General features: G+C 34.6%; 1 protein-coding gene and 1 pseudogene across 1 annotated transcript; both read left to right on the top strand.

Moving 5' to 3' along the window:
* Positions 1-368: 368 nt before the first annotated feature.
* LOC18587456 (phenylalanine N-monooxygenase-like) lies at positions 369-4,522 on the top strand (annotated as a pseudogene).
* Positions 4,523-10,371: 5,849 nt separating this feature from the next.
* Positions 10,372-12,283, top strand: LOC18587457 (phenylalanine N-monooxygenase-like). Its single transcript, XM_007011234.3, has 2 exons — positions 10,372-11,422; positions 11,503-12,283. The coding sequence occupies exons 1-2, from the start codon at positions 10,400-10,402 to the stop codon at positions 12,142-12,144; spliced, it is 1,665 nt and encodes a 554-aa protein (XP_007011296.3). The 5' UTR covers positions 10,372-10,399; the 3' UTR covers positions 12,145-12,283.
* The last annotated feature ends 6,894 nt before the right edge of the window (positions 12,284-19,177 follow it).

The following is a 19,177-nucleotide window of genomic DNA, read 5'->3' on the forward strand; positions in this document are numbered from 1 at the left end:
TGCTTTCATCAATGCAGGATCCCATAAAATCCACTTTGACAGATGCAAAATTTGTAAGAAACAATTCTTCTTATGATGAAAATCTTGAAAAGGTAAATGTACATGTTGAAAAGTTTGGCCTACTACTTTCAAATTGAGAGCAACTAATGTCTAAATAAGGTATACATGATTGATTACCTAGAAGAGAAATTAATGAAAAGAGACATTTTGTATTTTATAAACCTGGTTCCCCTTGCTTTCTTTTCATTCCAAACCTCACATTCTAAGGAGAAGTTGAGAAAAATCTTCCAATGTCACCCAGTTAGGGCTATTCTTTCCCTAGATACTATCAGCTTTCTCTAAACCAGAAGGAAGGCTTGCTCTCAGCCATGGAAAATACTTCCTCAGAAAATGTTACCTTTTCATTGTTGACATGGGGCTTGCCTGATTTTTGCTACCTCTAGACTTGTTTCTTTTCATTCAACCCTTCTCTTCATGCTTCTCGTTATATTCCTTTTTGTTGTCAAAGCAAAGGGCAAAGCCAGCAAGAGAAAGAGCAACCAAGCACCTTTTCCTCCAGGCCCAACTCCCTGGCCAATCATTGGAAACCCTCCGGAGATATGGAGAAAGAGACCAGCCTTTCGGTGGATTCATGGCCTTATGAAAGAACACCACACGGATATTCTTTGTGCCCGCCTTGCAAACTCTCATGTCGTCGCTGTCACTTCGCCTGTCATTGCTCCAGAGTTCTTGAAGAAAAATGATTCAGTTTTTGCATCAAGGCCTGTTACGATGGCAACTGAGTACTCCAGCCGAAGGTTCTTGACAATAGCTGTTGTTCCGTGGGGAGATCAATGGAAGAAAATGAGAAAGGTTGTGACCTGTGACATAGTCAGCGCATCCAAACTTCGCTCTTTACTTGAGAACAGAATCGAAGAAGCTGATAACCTTGTTAGGTTCATCTACAACCAATGCAAGAGCAATGGCAATGATAATTCCACCGCCTCAGCAGTCGTTAATCTAAGACTTGGAATGAGGCAATACAGCGGAAATGTCATCACGAAGATGATATTCAACCGAAGATACTTTGGGGGAGGTTGAAAAGATGGAGGGCCTGGATATGAAGAAGAAGAGCATGTGGAATCACTCTTCACAGTGCTCAAGCACGCTTACTCTTTCATCTTGTCAGACTCTATACCCTGATTGAGATCATTTGATTTGGAGGGCCATGAGAAGACTGTCTGTAAGGCTATGAAAATTGTGAGTGAGTACCAGGATCCCTTGATTGACGAGAGGGTCCAAGAGTGGAGAGAAGGCAAGAGGACGGAGCCTGAAGACCTCCTTGATGCCTTCATTTTGGCCAAGGATTCGAATGGGAAGCCATCTCTTTCAATCGAAGAGATTAGAGCCCAATGTGCAGTGAGATAATCTAACCGTAGATTCCTTTTCTGCCATGTGTTTTTAGTCTAGTCATAACAAAAATTAATTTGATTAGTTCTAGTTATGGTAACAATAGTTATCATCAAATTTGTGTTTGATATGTCTATGAATATTTTGTTTATGTAGGAGTTAATGCTTGCAACCGTAGACAATCCTTCAAATGCTGTGGAATGGGCAATGGCAGAAATGATCAACCAACTTGAAACTCTCCTGAAAGCAGTCGAGGAGATAGATTCTTTGGTCGGAAAAGAGAGGCTGGTTCTAGAAGCTGACATTCCCTAACTCAACTATGTCAAAGCTTGTGCAAGAGAAGGCTTTCGTCTTCACCCAATTGCACCCTTTAACCTACCCCATGTCTCAACCGCCGGCGCCACTGTTGCTGGCTACTTCATCCCCAAAGGTAGTCACGTCTTGCTCAGTCTTTACGGACTAGGCCAGAACCCCAGGGTTTGGGATGACCCATTGAAGTTCAACCCTGAGCGCCATTTGAAGGTTGGTTCCATGCGCGTTGATCTGACAGAGACAGACCTGAGGTTCATTTCTTTCAGCACAGGGAGACGCGGATGCATGGGCGTGGCTCTTGGGACTGCAATTACCATGATGCTATTGGCAAGGCTGCTTCAAGGTTTCACGTGGAGGGTTCCACCGAATGAGGCAAACATCGATCTCTCTGATATTATTTAGGTAGTACGATCACACATCTTACAAATACATGATACATCAATTCTCATAAGCCAGCACAGTCACAATGGAAAAGAGCAACGTAAGACTCTCCTTCCCTTAACATCTGGAACTGTTTCAACTTGTTGCGGCCCAATTCCAACTCTTTTAAACATGTCATTCCAAAACAACAAAACGAAAGCTCACCATATATAACAAGACCCATGACGCCAAACCTACTGCCATTTATCATATCCATACCTGAAAAGGGGTAATTGATCTACTTATTAAAAATCATCAACTATCGATTTTAATTTTAATTTTTTAATTTTTTTATTGATTCACGGTAAAAAAAAATGATAAATGAGTCAAAGTATTAAAATAAGGTGGCAAAAATTCATAAATACTGTTCCTATTCCCTCAAAAAATAAATACTTTCTGAAAATTCAAATCAATTGAATATTTGTACTGGGGAAAAAGTTCAATCGCTATCCAAATAACTTTAATTAACTGGTATGGGAAATTCAAGATAGGTGACATATGAGTAGGATCAAGGACATTTTTAGGCAGAAATTCGAATACTCTATATTTTTAGTAAATTTGGAAGCACTAAGTTTGCCCCTTTTTTTTGACAATGCATCCAGTTGAATTGAAAAGGAGGCAGATCATCTAAATTATTGATGCTTCCTTGGTCTCTAATTTTATTTTTACCTTTTTTGTATCATCATGTACTTCTTCCATCTCAAATTGAATGTTTGCTTTTTTTTTCTTTTTTTGGATAAATGATCTATTTAGTCACTTAATTTCAACATAATTTGTTAAGATAGTGGGATAATGTATATGGAGACTATATATACATGCATATGTACATATATATAATCGTTTTGACATCTTTGGATAGTTATTTTAGAGAAATTGTTTAATAAGAGTATTATAAGTTGTTAAAAATCGTAACTCAAAATCTTGAAAAAATTGGATTGAATTTTTTAATTGATTAGAAGAAAATATTTGGTTGACAAAGAAACTAGGTTTATCTTTTCAAGATGAGAAGGGTGATGTAATTAGGAGATTGATTGAGCTAGAGGAGATCTAGTTGGTTTCTAGGGGAAGGAGGCACTAAGGACCGGGGGAGTGGGTGCTTCTGTTAAGAAGTAGGCTTTTAAGTGGAGGTAGGATGTTATGTTATTGGCCGCAAGCTTTATTGTTCATTTCTTGGCCCTAGCCTATTACTCACAAATTGACTGCAGTTTTTATGCTTACTTATTTAAAGGATTGAATTAATCTCCCTCACGTCAAGTTGAAGTTAACCTCCTTGATGTAAAGTTGAGAGTTCCCAGTAAAGTTATCTTTGTTGCAATGTCTTCTAACACTTTTTCCAAGGAAGATTTGTTGAGAAAAGCTTTGGCTCTAGCTCTACAATCATTGAGGCATTCAAGTTTGAATCAAATACTACAAGCGTCATCGAAATCCTATAATATCAGTTGCAATTTCTTTGGTGAAGTATTCATTAACGGAGCATGGAAAATCATTAAAGCTCTACCCAACACCTCCATCATTAAACAATTGACATCCATGTTCTTCAAAAAAGAGGAACTCCAAAATTCCCCCTCTATACTAAAAATATGCTTTAAGTGTTTCACGTACTATGATGAAATTTAAAAACCATGGAAGTCGACTTTCCTACCACTTTGTTCAATACATGCTACTTGAGTACTAGAAACACTATTAGCATCTTTGTGTCTTGGCATTGAGGAGGAAGAAGCACAAGAATTAATCAGAGTAACCCTCGCATTATCAGTAACGACTCCAACATCATGACCAACCTTAATATTCGAAGTGCTCCGACATTATCGATGACAACATCAATAGCTCCTGCATTAACTCCAACATCAAGAACAACCTCAACAGCAAGAATAACCTCGGTATCAGGAATAACTTCATCTTGAGTAGCCTGTGGTGCAAGAGTAATCTCAATTTTTTTAAAAAATGAAACAACATCAATTGTTTTAATATTGTTCCTACCTAGTTTATATTGGAACTTTGAATGTGAGAAGGAATAGAGCATCCAAATCAATGGATTCATCAATACATTTGGTATTCTAAAAGAAGTGGCAACACCCTCAACTTTAGCTTCAACAACATCAATAGACTTGTCATCTATTTCATCATTATGTTCAGAGTCACATGATTCTTTCTTAGTCTCAACTTCAAAAGTCTCTTTCTTTTCAACTGAGTTAAGTTCTACTTTCGAAGTTGTTTCTCTCTACAAAACCAAAAAATATAATGAGGAAATGAATTTAAAAGAATAGTAGAAGAAGAAGTAAAGGATGAACTTATTTTTCAATACATGTGAAGAGCATTACCTTCTTCATTTACATTTCTTGTCTTTTTGAAAGAAATCAAGCGCAAGGATACATCGGTGTTACTTACAGGAAGAGTGTAAAGACAAGCTCTAAATTAGCTAAAGGCACAATAAAAAATCTCCATTCTTCAAGACATTCCCTTCAATAAGCAAACCACTTAGAATTGTGGATGCCAACTCTATCAAAGCTGGGACAGTAGAACTCTTAGGTTTATCTAAATGGAGTTGAAGTCCTGCTATGAGAAATGAAGAAATACAAGAAGAAAAACTGATAAATGAAGAAAAGTTAGGCAGAGTTGGTTAATCAAACCAAAATTGGCGTGCCACTCTATAAGGAGAATATACCTCGACAGAAAGAAAATTTTTTTCTCCACCCGAATTGTAATTCTTAATCATAGAAGGCAATTGGGAATTGTGAACCCATATACAAAAGTTAATACCTTGTGAACTCATTCTTCTAGACTGTAAAGGCTAGCAATTATAATAAATTCCAAGATCACTAAATCCATTTATAGGCTACGCATAAGTTTTGAGTTTGAATTCTTTTATAACATCCATCATTTCAAGAACATTACCTCTTGGGAGTCGATCATGCCACACCCAAGCTCTATAGTTGTTCCTGGATAAAGGGTTATTCACAGAAAAAGATGCAAAAGTATACTCATTAGACATAAGAGCGCAAGTACCAAACCTTTCCCATAGGCATATTTGAATAATGGAAGCATCCGTAGAAGTCAAAACTTTGTAACGCTCAGTTGACTCGATAGTTTTGAGTTAGCACAACGTTAGCCTCTTGTATAGAAATCTTAAATATAGTAGAGTAATAGGAAAACGTATTCCTTTAGCAATTTTTATTGCTAAAGGAACAACTGTTGAAGAGCTACCATCATTTGGACACCTTGGGAGTATATGTCATGCCAACCAAAAGATTATTAAGGCCACTAGCATGTGTTCATGGTCTAGGTACCCAAGAGGGCCAATCTCAATTTCCCTAGCATTGAACTTCTTATAAAATACCCCTATCCAATTGGAGAATCGTGTAACCTTTGCAGTTTTACTTAAACTCTTGAGTAGATTAAAGAAAAAGTCTCAAATACATACATTTTTTTCAGAAAGCTTGATAGAGTAAAAATCATGCCTCCCCATGCAAGGAAGTTTCAAAAGAATACACATATCTTCTAGAGTGAAAGTAAATTCCCCCCATGCTGTAATCATAGTATGAGAAAAAGTGCTTCACCTTGCTAGAATAACATGCCATACATCCATCATTTTCTCTCTACGAATATTGAGTTTTGAAGTAACACGTACAATATCAAGTATTCCAGCAGATGAGAGAAGTTTAACATAAGTAAGATTCTTCAACACCTTGTTTACCCACTCATCCTAGCCATGAACAAATTGAGAATTGAAGCCTAGCGTAGTAGCAAAAAGTGGAAACTCACCACGCTCAAACCTGAACTTTAAAATAGATAATCCTGGGATGCCACTTCTTTTATAAGGAGGTGCTTTTGAGTATAGATGATTCCAATCATATCCAACAGTCTCAGAGGGATGTTCATCAACTTGTTTGGCACCTAAAAATGATCTTCATCTCTTTCTCTAATAATTTCATCTTTTCAGTTTTTAGGGACAGGAAGAACTTTACCACTCTTTCCTACTCTAATTTTTTTTAAGAAGAATTACTTTGGAATCATTATTCTTCTTTTTATGTGCAATGGTCTTCTTCCTTATTACAATCCTTTTAGGCTCATCATAATGGATCTTTGAAAGGAAACGCGTCCTAAGCATAAAGGAAAATGGAAAAAAAAAACTTACAAACATGATCATGGAAAAAGAGATAAGTATACATACGTAATAATTTTTGTATTTACCTATTTATTAAGCATAAAAAAACAAAACAACAAAGTAAAATAACAAAACTTATCAAAATTATAGATTTTAATATTATTATTTTTAAAAATATATATAAAATAAAAAAAATTATATATATGCAATATAAAAATATATATAATAAATAAGTAAAACTTAAAAAAATCTACAACTTCAAACAAAAAAAATAAATAATAATAAAATAATTACAACATTATAAAAAGTGCCGCACATGCCACAACCTTCAACACAAAAGCCAAGTAAAAAAAAAAAAAAAAAAGGAAAGCTATGCCGTGTCTTAAGCCTACAACAAAAGCACTGTTTCCCGAAGTCCTCTTTTACACGTTTGCTTGTACCGTGAGAAATTAAAATGCTGAAGACAAAATACCTTTCTAAAAAGACAAAATAAGGTTAAAATATCAAAAGCATAAATGATTAATTTTTATATTTTCAAGAAAATTTTAATTTTTTCCAATAGAAAATTTCGTAAAAAAAAAAACTTAATTTTTGATAGTGAACTGATTAATTGATCCCAAAAGCATTTCATATCTCCATTTTTATTGAAATCATAGATGAAAGAGGCAGAGAAGAGGGTACTCCCCATGAGACCTGGAGATGTGACCATGGATATTAGCTTGAGCTGTAATGGAATTGACTGTTACATCCAAGCTATCTACCCAAAGTACCCAAATTCTAGCAAGGTGAGAGGAATTAGGAATTAGCAAGCTATCTTTCCCTCTGACTATTCCTGGACATAGATGAATTTTTTTTTTAATTAAGTCATTCATTATAATTAATTAGTAAGTACAAAAGAAGGCATGTCAGCCATAGGAACAGCAACTGCAGGTAACAGATGATGAGAGGTACTCACTGTTACAAAAGATCAAAGGCAAAAGAAAAACCTGAGTAGAGCCCTGCCTATGAAATGAACTAAAAAACAGAACAGTAAAGAGCAGCCAAACGTTGGTGAGAAAAACAGGATGTGGTGATCCAAATTTCAGAGAGTAAGAACAATAAAAGAGGTTAGAATCAAAGAGACCATTTAATTCACCACCAGGCAGAAAATTAAAGTGTGATTACAGACAAATTAAATGTAAACTTACATGTGGATAACATTGAAAGATATTATCCATGAAATCAAAACTCATATGTGGCTAACATTGAAAGATATTATCCATGAAATGAAAACTTAATTATATGTGGCTAACATTGAAAGATATTATTCAGGAAATGAAAGCAAAATGAGCCTAATTTTGGGACCAAAAGATATTATCACAAAATAGCCAGACAAAACATTGAAAAGATGTTAAAAACATTCTACACATGGGCAGCCTAGCTTTATGTGTGATACGTCTGAAACATGCATGGGAGACAGAATTGACTGGGACATGTGTAACAGTTCCATTGCACCACGTACGTACATGTTGGTTTTTTTTTAAGATAAATTATTTATATTGCCACTTAATTTTTTGAGAGTTTTCATTTTGATCACGTAATTTTAAAACATAAAATTCTAGTCACCGACGTTTGATTATTATTTTAGACTCTCAACCGTTAGAAATTATTCAACATTTCTACGGTTTGGTCTAGAAATAATTTGTTAAAAAAAAAAAGATGTTTAGTAATGTACTTCAATGATTTCGCACATGAAAAACAAAAGTTAATTTAGTCATGTACTTCAAATTTTGGTTTAATGATAAGCGAATAAATTTTTTATTCAAAAAAATTAAATATAAATTCCATTTTCCAAATAAATAAGTAAGAATATTTTGACATTAGTGTCTAGCCTAGTTACATTAATACATTAATTATTAATAAATTTTGGTATACGATAATTTGGATAAACAGAAAGTTTAGCTAGTGAGCTTAATAAAATTCAATGTCAATTACTTTTTTATTTTAACTTAAATTTAGGCCAAATTAGTTCCTCTTAAAAAAATATTGTACTTAATTTTATTAATTTATTCTCCTAGGCTTTACTAAAATAGCTTGAGATTGCAAATTCTTTAGTTAAATTTGATGCTGATAGATAGGAGATATGTCATGCCTGGTGAAAACTTTTGTATGAGATTTGACTTTTTTATTTTTTATGGCTGATTACTCTCATTTTAGTTTATAATGTTTTCTAAAATAGCTTGGTAAATTTATTTTAAAAATAACCTTTAATATAAAGTTAATTATTTTTATCGAACTTTTACTATGATTTGACAAAAATACTCTTAAAATCATTTTAAACAAATTAAACGTTCTCAATTGTTCTTTCCTACCATCCATTTGTTGTGCTTCCCATTTTTTTTCTCTCGTCATCCAACTTCATCTGATTTTACCATCATCACCATCTCTCTTTGTCTATCTCTCGCCGTCTCGTCATACTGCCATCGATTTACAGACCAATAAGCATGACATGGAGGGTTACAATATGTTCTTATGTTTATTGGTTTACATTCACAAAACCTTCTCTTTGTTTGCCTCTCACCATTTCATCATATTATTGTCGAAGAGAATAGCATGGTGAGTAATAATATATTATAAGGTTTATTGATGTTGAGTTTTTTTGTGATTCAAGTCTAGTAGAGCATACCTTGGTGTATAACATCAGTAGAAAGAAGGAAGTTTTGGCGTGTAATATCTAGTGTTGAAGCTTTGGCCTTGGCAGGTAACATTTGCCACTAAAGCTTTGGTATGTAGCCTCTTCTGTTGAAATGTGTAACATTTGCTTAGGCTTGCAGTGTCATTTTGTTTTTCTTTTTTGTTGTTTTTAGCTATTGTAGAGCATAGTAAACTAAGTTTTTGATTGCAAATATTTATACATATATATATGTATATATAGATATGTATATATATCTAAAAAAATCTAAATGAAGGTGACAAAAAGTTTTTTACTTTAAAATTGTTAATCCTTGAGTCCGTTCATCTTCTTCTTTTTTAAAAATTTTAAAAATTGTTTTTTACCAAAATTTTCTTGAAAATCAACAATTTGTTTACATTCACAAAACTCAAAAATTGATGAGTTTAAGTTATAAGTGAAATGAAATATATAAATTAGAACACTGTCTAGAGTTGTTACACACCATGTATGCATGTAACAACTCTAATGCACTTAATGTGTAATAAATCTATTGAATATGACATGATGTGTAACAACATGTTTTTCTACGTACCTGCATGTAACAACATTTTTTTTAAAATAGTGTCTAGCAAAATTTTTTTGAACATGACGTGTAACAATAATATTTTTTAAACATGACATGTAACTTGCTCCTTCATATTTCGTTATAACATAAACTCTTGGAGTTAAACACCTCAAACATAACATGTAAAAAATTTTTATCAACATAACGTGTAACAATATTTTTTTGAACATGACGTGTAATAAAAATATTTTTTTAAAGATGGCATGTTTGGTCTCTTTGTATTTTATGAGAATATAAACTTTTAGAGTTAAACATCTTTACCAAATATATTAAAAAGTTATTCAACATCAACGTTACTGCTGGGATGAAATGGATTTGAACAAACAGATATTATTCAACATTACCAAATTTAGATATTAGTTTTAGGGTTATTTTATTTGTTACATTTTCTCTAATCATAACAAAAGACATGGTATGCAATAACTTTTTTTTTTCAATATAACATGTAACAAAATTTTTTTCAACACGTGCTTGAAAATGAGAAGGTTTTCATTAAGAGCAATTTTATCCACAAATCTTTTCTCTTGACTAAAAACAATTAAAATTAAAAGAAAATAATTTTCGAAAACACTTTATCCTTAAGGGTTAAAAAAAATCATCCTTTTATATTATAGTAAATGAAAGAACTATATGTAATTAAAAATTATAATAAAATTAGGTAAAAAGGAAGTTCGAACTTTAAATCTTAAGTTCAAAGTATAGTTTATATTATATTGCTTTTCAGTTAGTTTCAAAAGCAAATTAAGAAAACAAATACCAAAAATAAGAAACAAATAGAAAAATGATGAATGACCAAAATTCTCACACCTTTGTCTCTATAAATAGCTATGCCTATCATCCTTTTGTGCAGACAAAAAAACAGATAGACAATATACTAGTGTTTGATTATTAGCAAATGGATAATTCCTCAACCATTTCCTTTCAAACTCAGCTGCCATGGGGCTCCCATGATTTTGCCATCTCCACACTTGTTTCATTTCATTCAACACTTGTCCTAGTGCTTCTCTTTGCACCCCTTGTCCTTGTCAAATTGAAAAGCACTACTAGAAAGAATTACAGCAACCGAGCACCTCTCCCTCCAGGGCCAACTCCCTGGCCCGTCATTGGAAACCTTCCTGAAATATGGAAAAACAAACCTGCCTTCAGGTGGATTCATGGCCTCATGAAACAACTCGATACTGACATTGCTTGTATCCGCCTGGCAAACATTCATGTCATTCCTGTCACTTCACCTGAAATCGCTCGAGAATTCTTGAAAAAATATGATGCTGTTTTCGCATCGAGGCCACTTACAATGGCAACTGAGTTGGCTTCTCGCGGTTTCTTGTCAACCATCTTGGTGCCATGGGGAGATCAGTGGAAGAAAATGAGAAGGGTGGTTACTTCTAACATAATGAGACCAGAAACACTAAGCTGGTTACTCCATAAGAGAACCCAAGAAGCTGATAATCTTGTTAGGTTCATTTACAACCAATGCGTCAACCCTGAAAATGACAGTTCCAATGGCTCTGTCATAGACCTAAGACTTGCAGTTAGGCAATACACTGGCAATGTCATCAGGAGGATGATGTTCAACAAAAGATACTTTGGCAAAGGCAAAGAAGATGGAGGGCCTGGGCATGAAGAAGAAGAACACGTCGAATCAATCTTTACAGTGCTCATTCACCTTTACTCTTTCGCCCTATCAGATTATGCACCCTGGCTGAGACCATTAGATTTGGAGGGTCATGAAAAGATTGTGAGTGAGGCTATGAGAATTGTCAATGGCTACCATGACCCCATCATCGATGAGAGAGTACAACAGTGGAGAGAAGGGAAGAAGAAGGAGCCTGAAGACTTGCTTGATGCCTTCATTTTAGCAAAGGATTCAGATGGGAAGCCAGCACTTTCAGTTGAAGAGATCAAAGCCCAATGCTTTGTGAGATTCTTACTTGTCCAAACACGATATAATATATTTTTAGGTTAACTAAAGGTTGATGATCCTTATTTCGTATGCAGGACTTAATGCTTGCAACAGTGGACAATCCTGCCAATGCAGCAGAATGGGCAATGGCAGAGATGATCAACCAACCCGAAACTCTCCAGAAAGCAATCGAGGAAATAGATGGTGTGGTAGGAAAGGACAGGTTGGTTCAGGAGACTGATATTCCGAAACTCAACTTTGTAAAAGCTTGTGCAAGGGAAGCCTTCCGGCTTCACCCCATGGCACCCTTTAACCCACCCCATGTCTCGAACGCCGACGCCATAGTTGCTGGCTACTTCATCCCCAAAGGTAGTCACGTCCTGCTCAGCCGGGTAGGCCTAGGCCGGAACCCCCAGGTTTGGGACGAGCCATCGAAGTTCAAACCTGAGCGCCATTTTAAGGATGGCTCGATGGAAGTTAACCTGACAGAGACGGAACTGAGGTTCATTTCTTTTAGTACAGGAAGGCGCGGGTGCATAGGCGTTGCTCTTGGATCTGAAATGACTATAATGCTATTCGCCAGGCTGATCCAAGGTTTTGCATGGAAGGTGCCGCCTGATGAGGCAAAAATTGACCTTTCAGAATCGGAAGATAATCTGTTCCTAGCAAAACCATTGCATGCACTTGCTAAACCTCGCTTGCCTGCTGCTGTATATGATCAGCTCAATTACAAGTGAAAAGATTTAATGCAAGACTACTACTAAAATAAACTGTAACTGATTAAGTTACTTGTATGTTAATTTCCATTAATCCAGCCGTACAAGTTACATTTCCTCGATTTATCCATGTAGTGGGAATTTTTTTTTTTTTTTTGTGTTAGACCAAGTCGAAATGAAGGCACACATAACTCGTATTCGAAGTAGAATACAAATATTTTATTTTCACTTGATGTCTCTTTTCATCAATTTGCATCGTATATCCGGCAAACTTCTTATATTAACATCACTCTTACCACTATATTATTTGTGTTCTGTTTGAGCACACTATAGAATTAATGAGGGTATCAAAAGGAAAGAGAGGATTTTTATTCAATTCCAAGTAATAATCACAAGCCCATCGAGAAATAATGCTAAGCAAATAAAGTGGAAATTAAACATAATTCACAATCATTTCCAGATAATCTAATCCACAATTAAACATAATGCTAAACACACTCTTGATGTGGGTTTTTTTTAAGTTATTTTACACTGCTGAATTTATGGCAACACTATACATTTTTTTTTGTGTTGACCAATTGGTCATTAAAGAACACATAACTAATATTCCATGTAGAATAAATATCATTTACCTCCACTTAATTAATGTCTTGTTTTAAAATTATATTTCATGTATTCTGTAAATTTCTATATTAACGTCACTCTTGTTGTTATACTATTTGCTTGTTATAAGCAAGCTATCGAATTGAGACTCCAGGTGAACGTAGAGAATTTGTAAATCCTCATGGACTATATAACTCTAAAACATACATGGCGGTCCCAAGTGCATGTCTCTATCACTTTCAAACTTCTAAATCAATATTTTAAATGTGTCATATTTTAGTTCCATATATAGTAATATTTAGTCAAAGAACTTCGTCAAAGAAATCAAAAGATTAGACCAACATCAAAAACAAAATTGATAATGATTTTTGATATTCTGTCTCTCTCATCTTTTACGTTTCAATACATTAAGTACCTTTTTTTAAATAGTACCCTGAGAGTTGAAAATTGATCCAGCACATTTATATAGTGGTGATGGGTACTAGTGACAAAAACAGGAACGAAGGAAAGAAAGAAAGGATCTCTAATTCTCGACCACCCATTTGGGTTTTTGGTATATATCTTAAATGTGACACTGTGTCTTTTTCATAGCTAGATACATAGCACCAGGGCACTTCCAAGGTAGACAATACACAACGTGGGTCTCGTGTGGGCAGCCATATGGCTTCCGCACGACCATGGAACTTGGAAGGGTCAAATATTGGGATGATAACAACCTTTTTGTGTCTTTGAATCCTCAATTCCTCGTGACCTAAAAAAATAAAACATGCATGGTTTGTTTATCTACATTGTTTACCAAACAATAGTGATACTTTATAATCGGGTATCGTGTATTATTATTATTATTTTTTACTCAACCAAAAAAGAGAATATATCAAAAGACATTAGGAGTACATAATGGATGAGCAGAACCGCTCAAAGAAAAAACTCAGAAATTCAAGCAAAATGAAAACAACAGCAGGAAGAAAGAACAAAAACAGGACAGCTGCACATTTCTAAAGCATGACCTTGTTTGCAGAACACAGCAGAAGCAAAAAAGCAGCGAAGGCTGAACTGCAGGCGCAAGAATAGAGCTGAGGCCGCACATATAAAAAGACACAACCGTGAAGCAGACATTAAATAGGCCGTTACCACAGAGCAGTGAATATAGAACAACGATCAAGACCAAGCTTGCCGAGAGAGTCAGCAAAGGAGTTACCTTCTCTCAAGACACTGATATAAGAAACATTACCAATAGTTTGAGAAAGATAATCAATTTCGTTGAAAATCTGCCATAGTTTCCATGGTCTTTGACGAACATCAGAAACCCAAGAAAGAGCTTCTTTAGAATTAGATTCAACGAGAAGCTGAGCTCCAATAGATTGAGAAGCAGAAAAAAGGCGAAGAGCATGAAGGATGGCCATGAGCTCAGCATAATTTGAATCATGATATCCTAGGGGACCATAAAAAAGGCCCAACAATGAACCTTCAAAGTTTCTTAGCACACCTCCACATCCAGAGGGACTAGGCTTACCTTAAGCAGATCTGTTAACATTGAATTTAAAACTTTCTTCTAACAGAGGCTACCATGAAGAGATGGAGCAAGGGCTGAAAGAAGGATGCAAAAAGTGAATAACAGACGAATCAGTCTGATAACTCTATGATATAAAGTTACTTGAGCTTAATTTAATAGTAAATTAGATTAGTTCTTGTGATAATTCATAAAAATTAATAAGTTTTATTTAAATTATTTTAAACTAATTAACTTAGGTGAGTCAATTTTATCTTAGTTAATTTTATGCTTAATTTGACGTTAATGAGATTAAGATAGGCTGTTATTGATTTATTCGTATTTTTGTAAGTGTTTAATGAAGAAAGAATTTTAATGGAAAAAGAAGAGCAATTTTGAGCTGTAAACTTCCACTACACCTATTTCGGTAATTCACCTATAACTCTCTCTACAGAACTCCAAATGAGATGATTCTTGGAGCATTAGAAAGATAAGAGAAAAAGCTAGAACTTTCACATATACCACTTCACCCATATGTGTTTGTCTTGCTTATTTTACACAAAAATAACTGAAGATAATTCAGGAAGAATTTCATTATAAGAATCTAATTCCCAAGAGTGAAGGGTTCGCCTAAAGGAAATATTCCAAGAGCCATCAATCCATGCATCAGAAACTCTAGCTTCTTTGTTCAAAGCTAGGGAAAATAGGCGAGGGAACTTGGAACAAACAGTGTCACTATCAAACATCCACCTATCCAACCATAAATAAAGAGTTGCCCTATTGCCAATACACTATTGACAAGCCGAGAAGCCAACTAAATCTACCACCTTGGTATTAGTGGGGAGTTGTGTAATACATTTCCAAACAAAAGGCATCTTATTAGAGTGAGAAGTGGTTGGAATCCAATGAACTCTGCCAGCCCCATATTTTTCCACAATCAAACAATGTCAAAGAGCATTTTCCTCAATGCCATATCTCCACCACCATTTGCCAAAATGGGCAATATTCTTATGGCATAGATTAGAGATACCAATACCCTCAAAGTGTTTAAGCTTACATACCGTGCTCCATTTGACTTTTGAAAGTTTACGAGTTTTCGATGAGTGACCCCAAAGAAATGAATGCCTAAGCTAATCAATTTTGGTAAGAACACTTTTTGGAGCCTTAAAAATGGACATATAATAAAACGGAAGGGAATTAAGGATAGAGTTGATGAAAGTCAACTGTCCACCACATGAGACATATTTTCGCTACCATAAAGCTAATCCTTGTCTGACTTTGTTAATCACAAGATCCCAAGAACTAACATTTCTTGGATTTACGCCCATCGGGAAACCCAGGTAAGTGAATGGAAGGGAGCCCACCATGTAGTGAAGTATAAAGGCTATGTCATTGCAAAAAGAGGTTGAATAACATATCGGATAAGCACATGACCTGCCAAAGTTAATCCGTAACACAAAAGTAATCTCAAAACAGCAAAGGATTTTTTTGAAAACAATAGCAAAGAGAGGTTTCAACTTCAAAAAAAGAATAGTGTCGTCCACAAATTGTAAGTGAAAAATGGAGAGACCATTTGCAAATAAAGAGATGCCTTGAAAAAAATCAAGATCCTCTGCCTTAGAGAGAAGAAGATTGAGAACTTCAACAGCCACGATGAAGAGAAAAAGAGATAGTTGGTTGCCTTGATGAAGGCCTCCTTTCGTAGGAAATTCTGTGGTAGCTAAACCATTGATAAGAACTGAGACATGAAGCGTAAAGATGCATTCAAATATCCATTTCCTCCATAGAGAGTTGAATCCAATGGCCTACATAACAAGAGAAAATCCCAGTCAACACAGTTGAACGCCTTTTCAAAATCTAACTTTATGACAATACCACCACAATTGTGCATATCTTTCTTCATACTTTGAATAATCTCGTTGGCAAGCATGATACTATTAGTGATTTGTCTACCACTGAAAAATGCTGATTGAGTATCACTAATCACTGAGTGAATGACTTTCTTAAGCTAGTTAGCAAGTTGCTTAGCTAAAATCTTATACAAAGAATTGATAAGACTAATGGGCCTATATTCCTTCAAGACGTAAGATTGGCAACTTCGGGAATAAAAGCGATGAAGGATGAGTTAAGGCCTTTTTAAATTCTGCCCATAAATTCAACAACAAAGTCAAATAAATCTTGTCGAATTAAATGCCAGGAGTGTTTAAGGAAATTGAGGTTAAAACCATCTAGACTAGGTGCTTTTGAACCTTCACAATCCTACACATTTGCTTTCAATTCCTCCATAGAGATCAGCATTTCAAGAAAAACAGAATCCTCTCTAGATAGCTTTTTAAATGGAAGACCTTGGATATCTAGACAAGGCCAATACTCATAGTGAAAGAGATTTTTGAAATAATTATAAGTGACTTGACGTACTTCTCTTGGATTCAAGATCCAAGATCCATTAATTGACACCTCAGCAATAAAGTTTTGATTTGACCGAGCTTTGGCCTTAGATTGGAAGAAATGGGTATTCTAATGGTTCTGGCAAGGCTGCTTCAATGTTTCACTTGTTACGGCCCAATTCCAACTCTTTGGAACATGTCATTCCAGAACAACAAAGAGTAAGCTCACCATATATATCAAGACCCGTGACGCCAAACGTACTGCCATTTATCATATCCATACCTGAAAAAGTGTAATTGATCTACTTATTAAACATCATCAATCTATCGATTTAAATTTTAAGTTTTTAATTTTTTATTGATTCACAGTAAAAAAATGATAAATGAGTCAAAGTACTAAAACAAGGTGACAAAAATTCATAAATACTGTTTCTATTCCCTCAAAAAATAAATACTTTTTAGGATCAAGGACATTTTTAGGCAGAAATTCAAATACTGTATATTTTTAGTAAATTTGGAAGCACTAAGTTTCCCCCTTTTTTTCTTGACAATGCATCCCGTTGTATCCCTTTTTTTTTTTTTTTATTGATGCTTCCTTGGTCTCTTATTTTATTTTTACCTTTTTTTGTATCATCATTTACTTCTTCCGTCTCAAATTGAATGTTTGCTTCCTTTTTTCTTTTGGATAAATGATCTATTTAGTCACTTAATTTCAAAATAATTTGTTAAAATAGTGGGATAATAAATATTGACACTATATAGACATGCAAATGTACATACATATATATAATCGTTTTGACATCTTTGGATAATTATTTTAGAGAAATTGTTTAATAAGAGTATTATAAGTTGTTAAAAATCGTAACTCAAAATCTTGAAAAAATTGGATTGAATTTTTTAATTGATTAGAAGAAAATATTTGGTTGACAAAGAAACCAGGTTTATCTTTTCAAGATGAGAAGGGTGATCTAATTAGGAGATTGATTGAGCTAGAGGAGATCCAGCCGGTTTCCAGGGGAAGGAGGCACTGAGGACCGGGGGAGTGGGTTCTTGTGTTAGGTAAGTGGGCTTTTAGGTGGAGGTAGGACAGGGAGAAGGGTTAAGATGATGACGAATCTGATCATGGGCCTTATGATGCTAGTGCCCAGGTGCTTGCTAGCGACAAATGTGATGGCATGAGGTTTTCAGCAAGAGAGACCTCATTGTTAGGTTAAAATCTCAGCTTTTTTATTACAATAGGATTTCTAGTCATTTGATATTTGTAAGCTCATAATTGTTACTACTGGTAATAGAGAAGCAGGATTTTAGGTTAATGCTGGCAATTGCTTTTTGAGCAACAGGTTTTTTTTTTTTTGTAACTATATATATTGCTTCTAGTTACCCCAAGGCTAGAAGTCCTATGTCACTAGCAATTTTTTAATTTCGAAGTTCAAGATTTGAGTTAGCATACTAGTTAGAGGGTTCATAATAAAATTTGCTTTTCAAAAAAAAAAAAAGAAGATAATATTTGATTATCAAGTTTACTTGAAGGATAAGTTTATTTGATGGACTAGGCAAGGCTTGTAGGAAGAAAGAGATTTTTGGTGGGCAAGTTAGTGGGTTTATGAAATGCCTCATACTTTGATATGGTGATAAATAAAGTTGGTCGAATGCGAATTGAGGTATAATAAGAAAATTTGAGAACCAAAGAGATAACATAAAATTTTTAGAATAAAATAATATTTTATTAATGAAATAATATTAAAATATTAATATTTAGTTGGATGTCGAAATCAGTCATGAAGAAGGATCATATGATTAATCCAAGTGAGGGAGAAGATGACAAGCCCGACTCTGTAAAATATTTGTCATGACATACATGTGATGGATAGTATGTTTACATGCTAGGAGAGTCCCGAAAAATTCACAAAAGTCGGTATTGTACCTAGAGGTACAACAAAGTTGCTTTAAGCCTCGAACTAGATCAAATAGAGAAACTAAGATGAAATTAAGAATATTAAAGTCCTAGAACGGTTTAATATGGTGAATTGGAGTTCGAGGATCAATTTGGAGTCAAACCGGAATTTTCACTATCTAGGGGCAAAATGGTCAATTGCCACCTGAGGACAAAATGAAAATTTTTAAAAAAGATTTTTTTGGCTCCATTTGACTTATTGGAGTATGATATGAGTATTAGAGTATGATTTGAGGTTAAGAAGTGAAAAAAATTTATTCTTGGTATTTTTCAGAGCATAGGGGTAAAATGGTAAATTTGCCACCCTAGGGGTAAAACAGTAATTTTCCACCACCAGGACATTGTCCAGCACATGGTCTTCCCTTATCCTCATTTTGACCATTGACTAATTGTGTGGTGAAGATAAAAAGGATTAAAATTTTAAAAGTTTTAAAAATAGACCAATGGAAACATGCCATGTGTCAAGCAAGAATATTTTATTATTTTCAATTAAAATCAGCCCATATTTATCCCATATTCTCTTTAAGTGGCCGGCCATACTAAGAACAAGAGAGGAAAAGAAAAAAACACAAGACCTAGGTGGGAAAATTGAAGAAAAAGTGTAAGATTCCAAAGGATCAA

The sequence above is a fragment of the Theobroma cacao genome, chromosome 10 (assembly GCF_053813885.1).
Source record: "Theobroma cacao isolate CCN51 chromosome 10, ASM5381388v1, whole genome shotgun sequence".
NCBI classification, from domain to species: Eukaryota; Viridiplantae; Streptophyta; class Magnoliopsida; order Malvales; family Malvaceae; genus Theobroma; species Theobroma cacao.

Coding starts and splice junctions, on each gene's coding strand:
- LOC18587457 (XM_007011234.3), top strand. CDS start 10,400: ATGGATAATTCCTCAACCATTTCCTTTCAAACTCAGCTGCCATGGGGC. Junction 11,423..11,502: donor AGATCAAAGCCCAATGCTTT/GTGAGATTCTTA, acceptor TTTCGTATGCAG/GACTTAATGCTTGCAACAGT.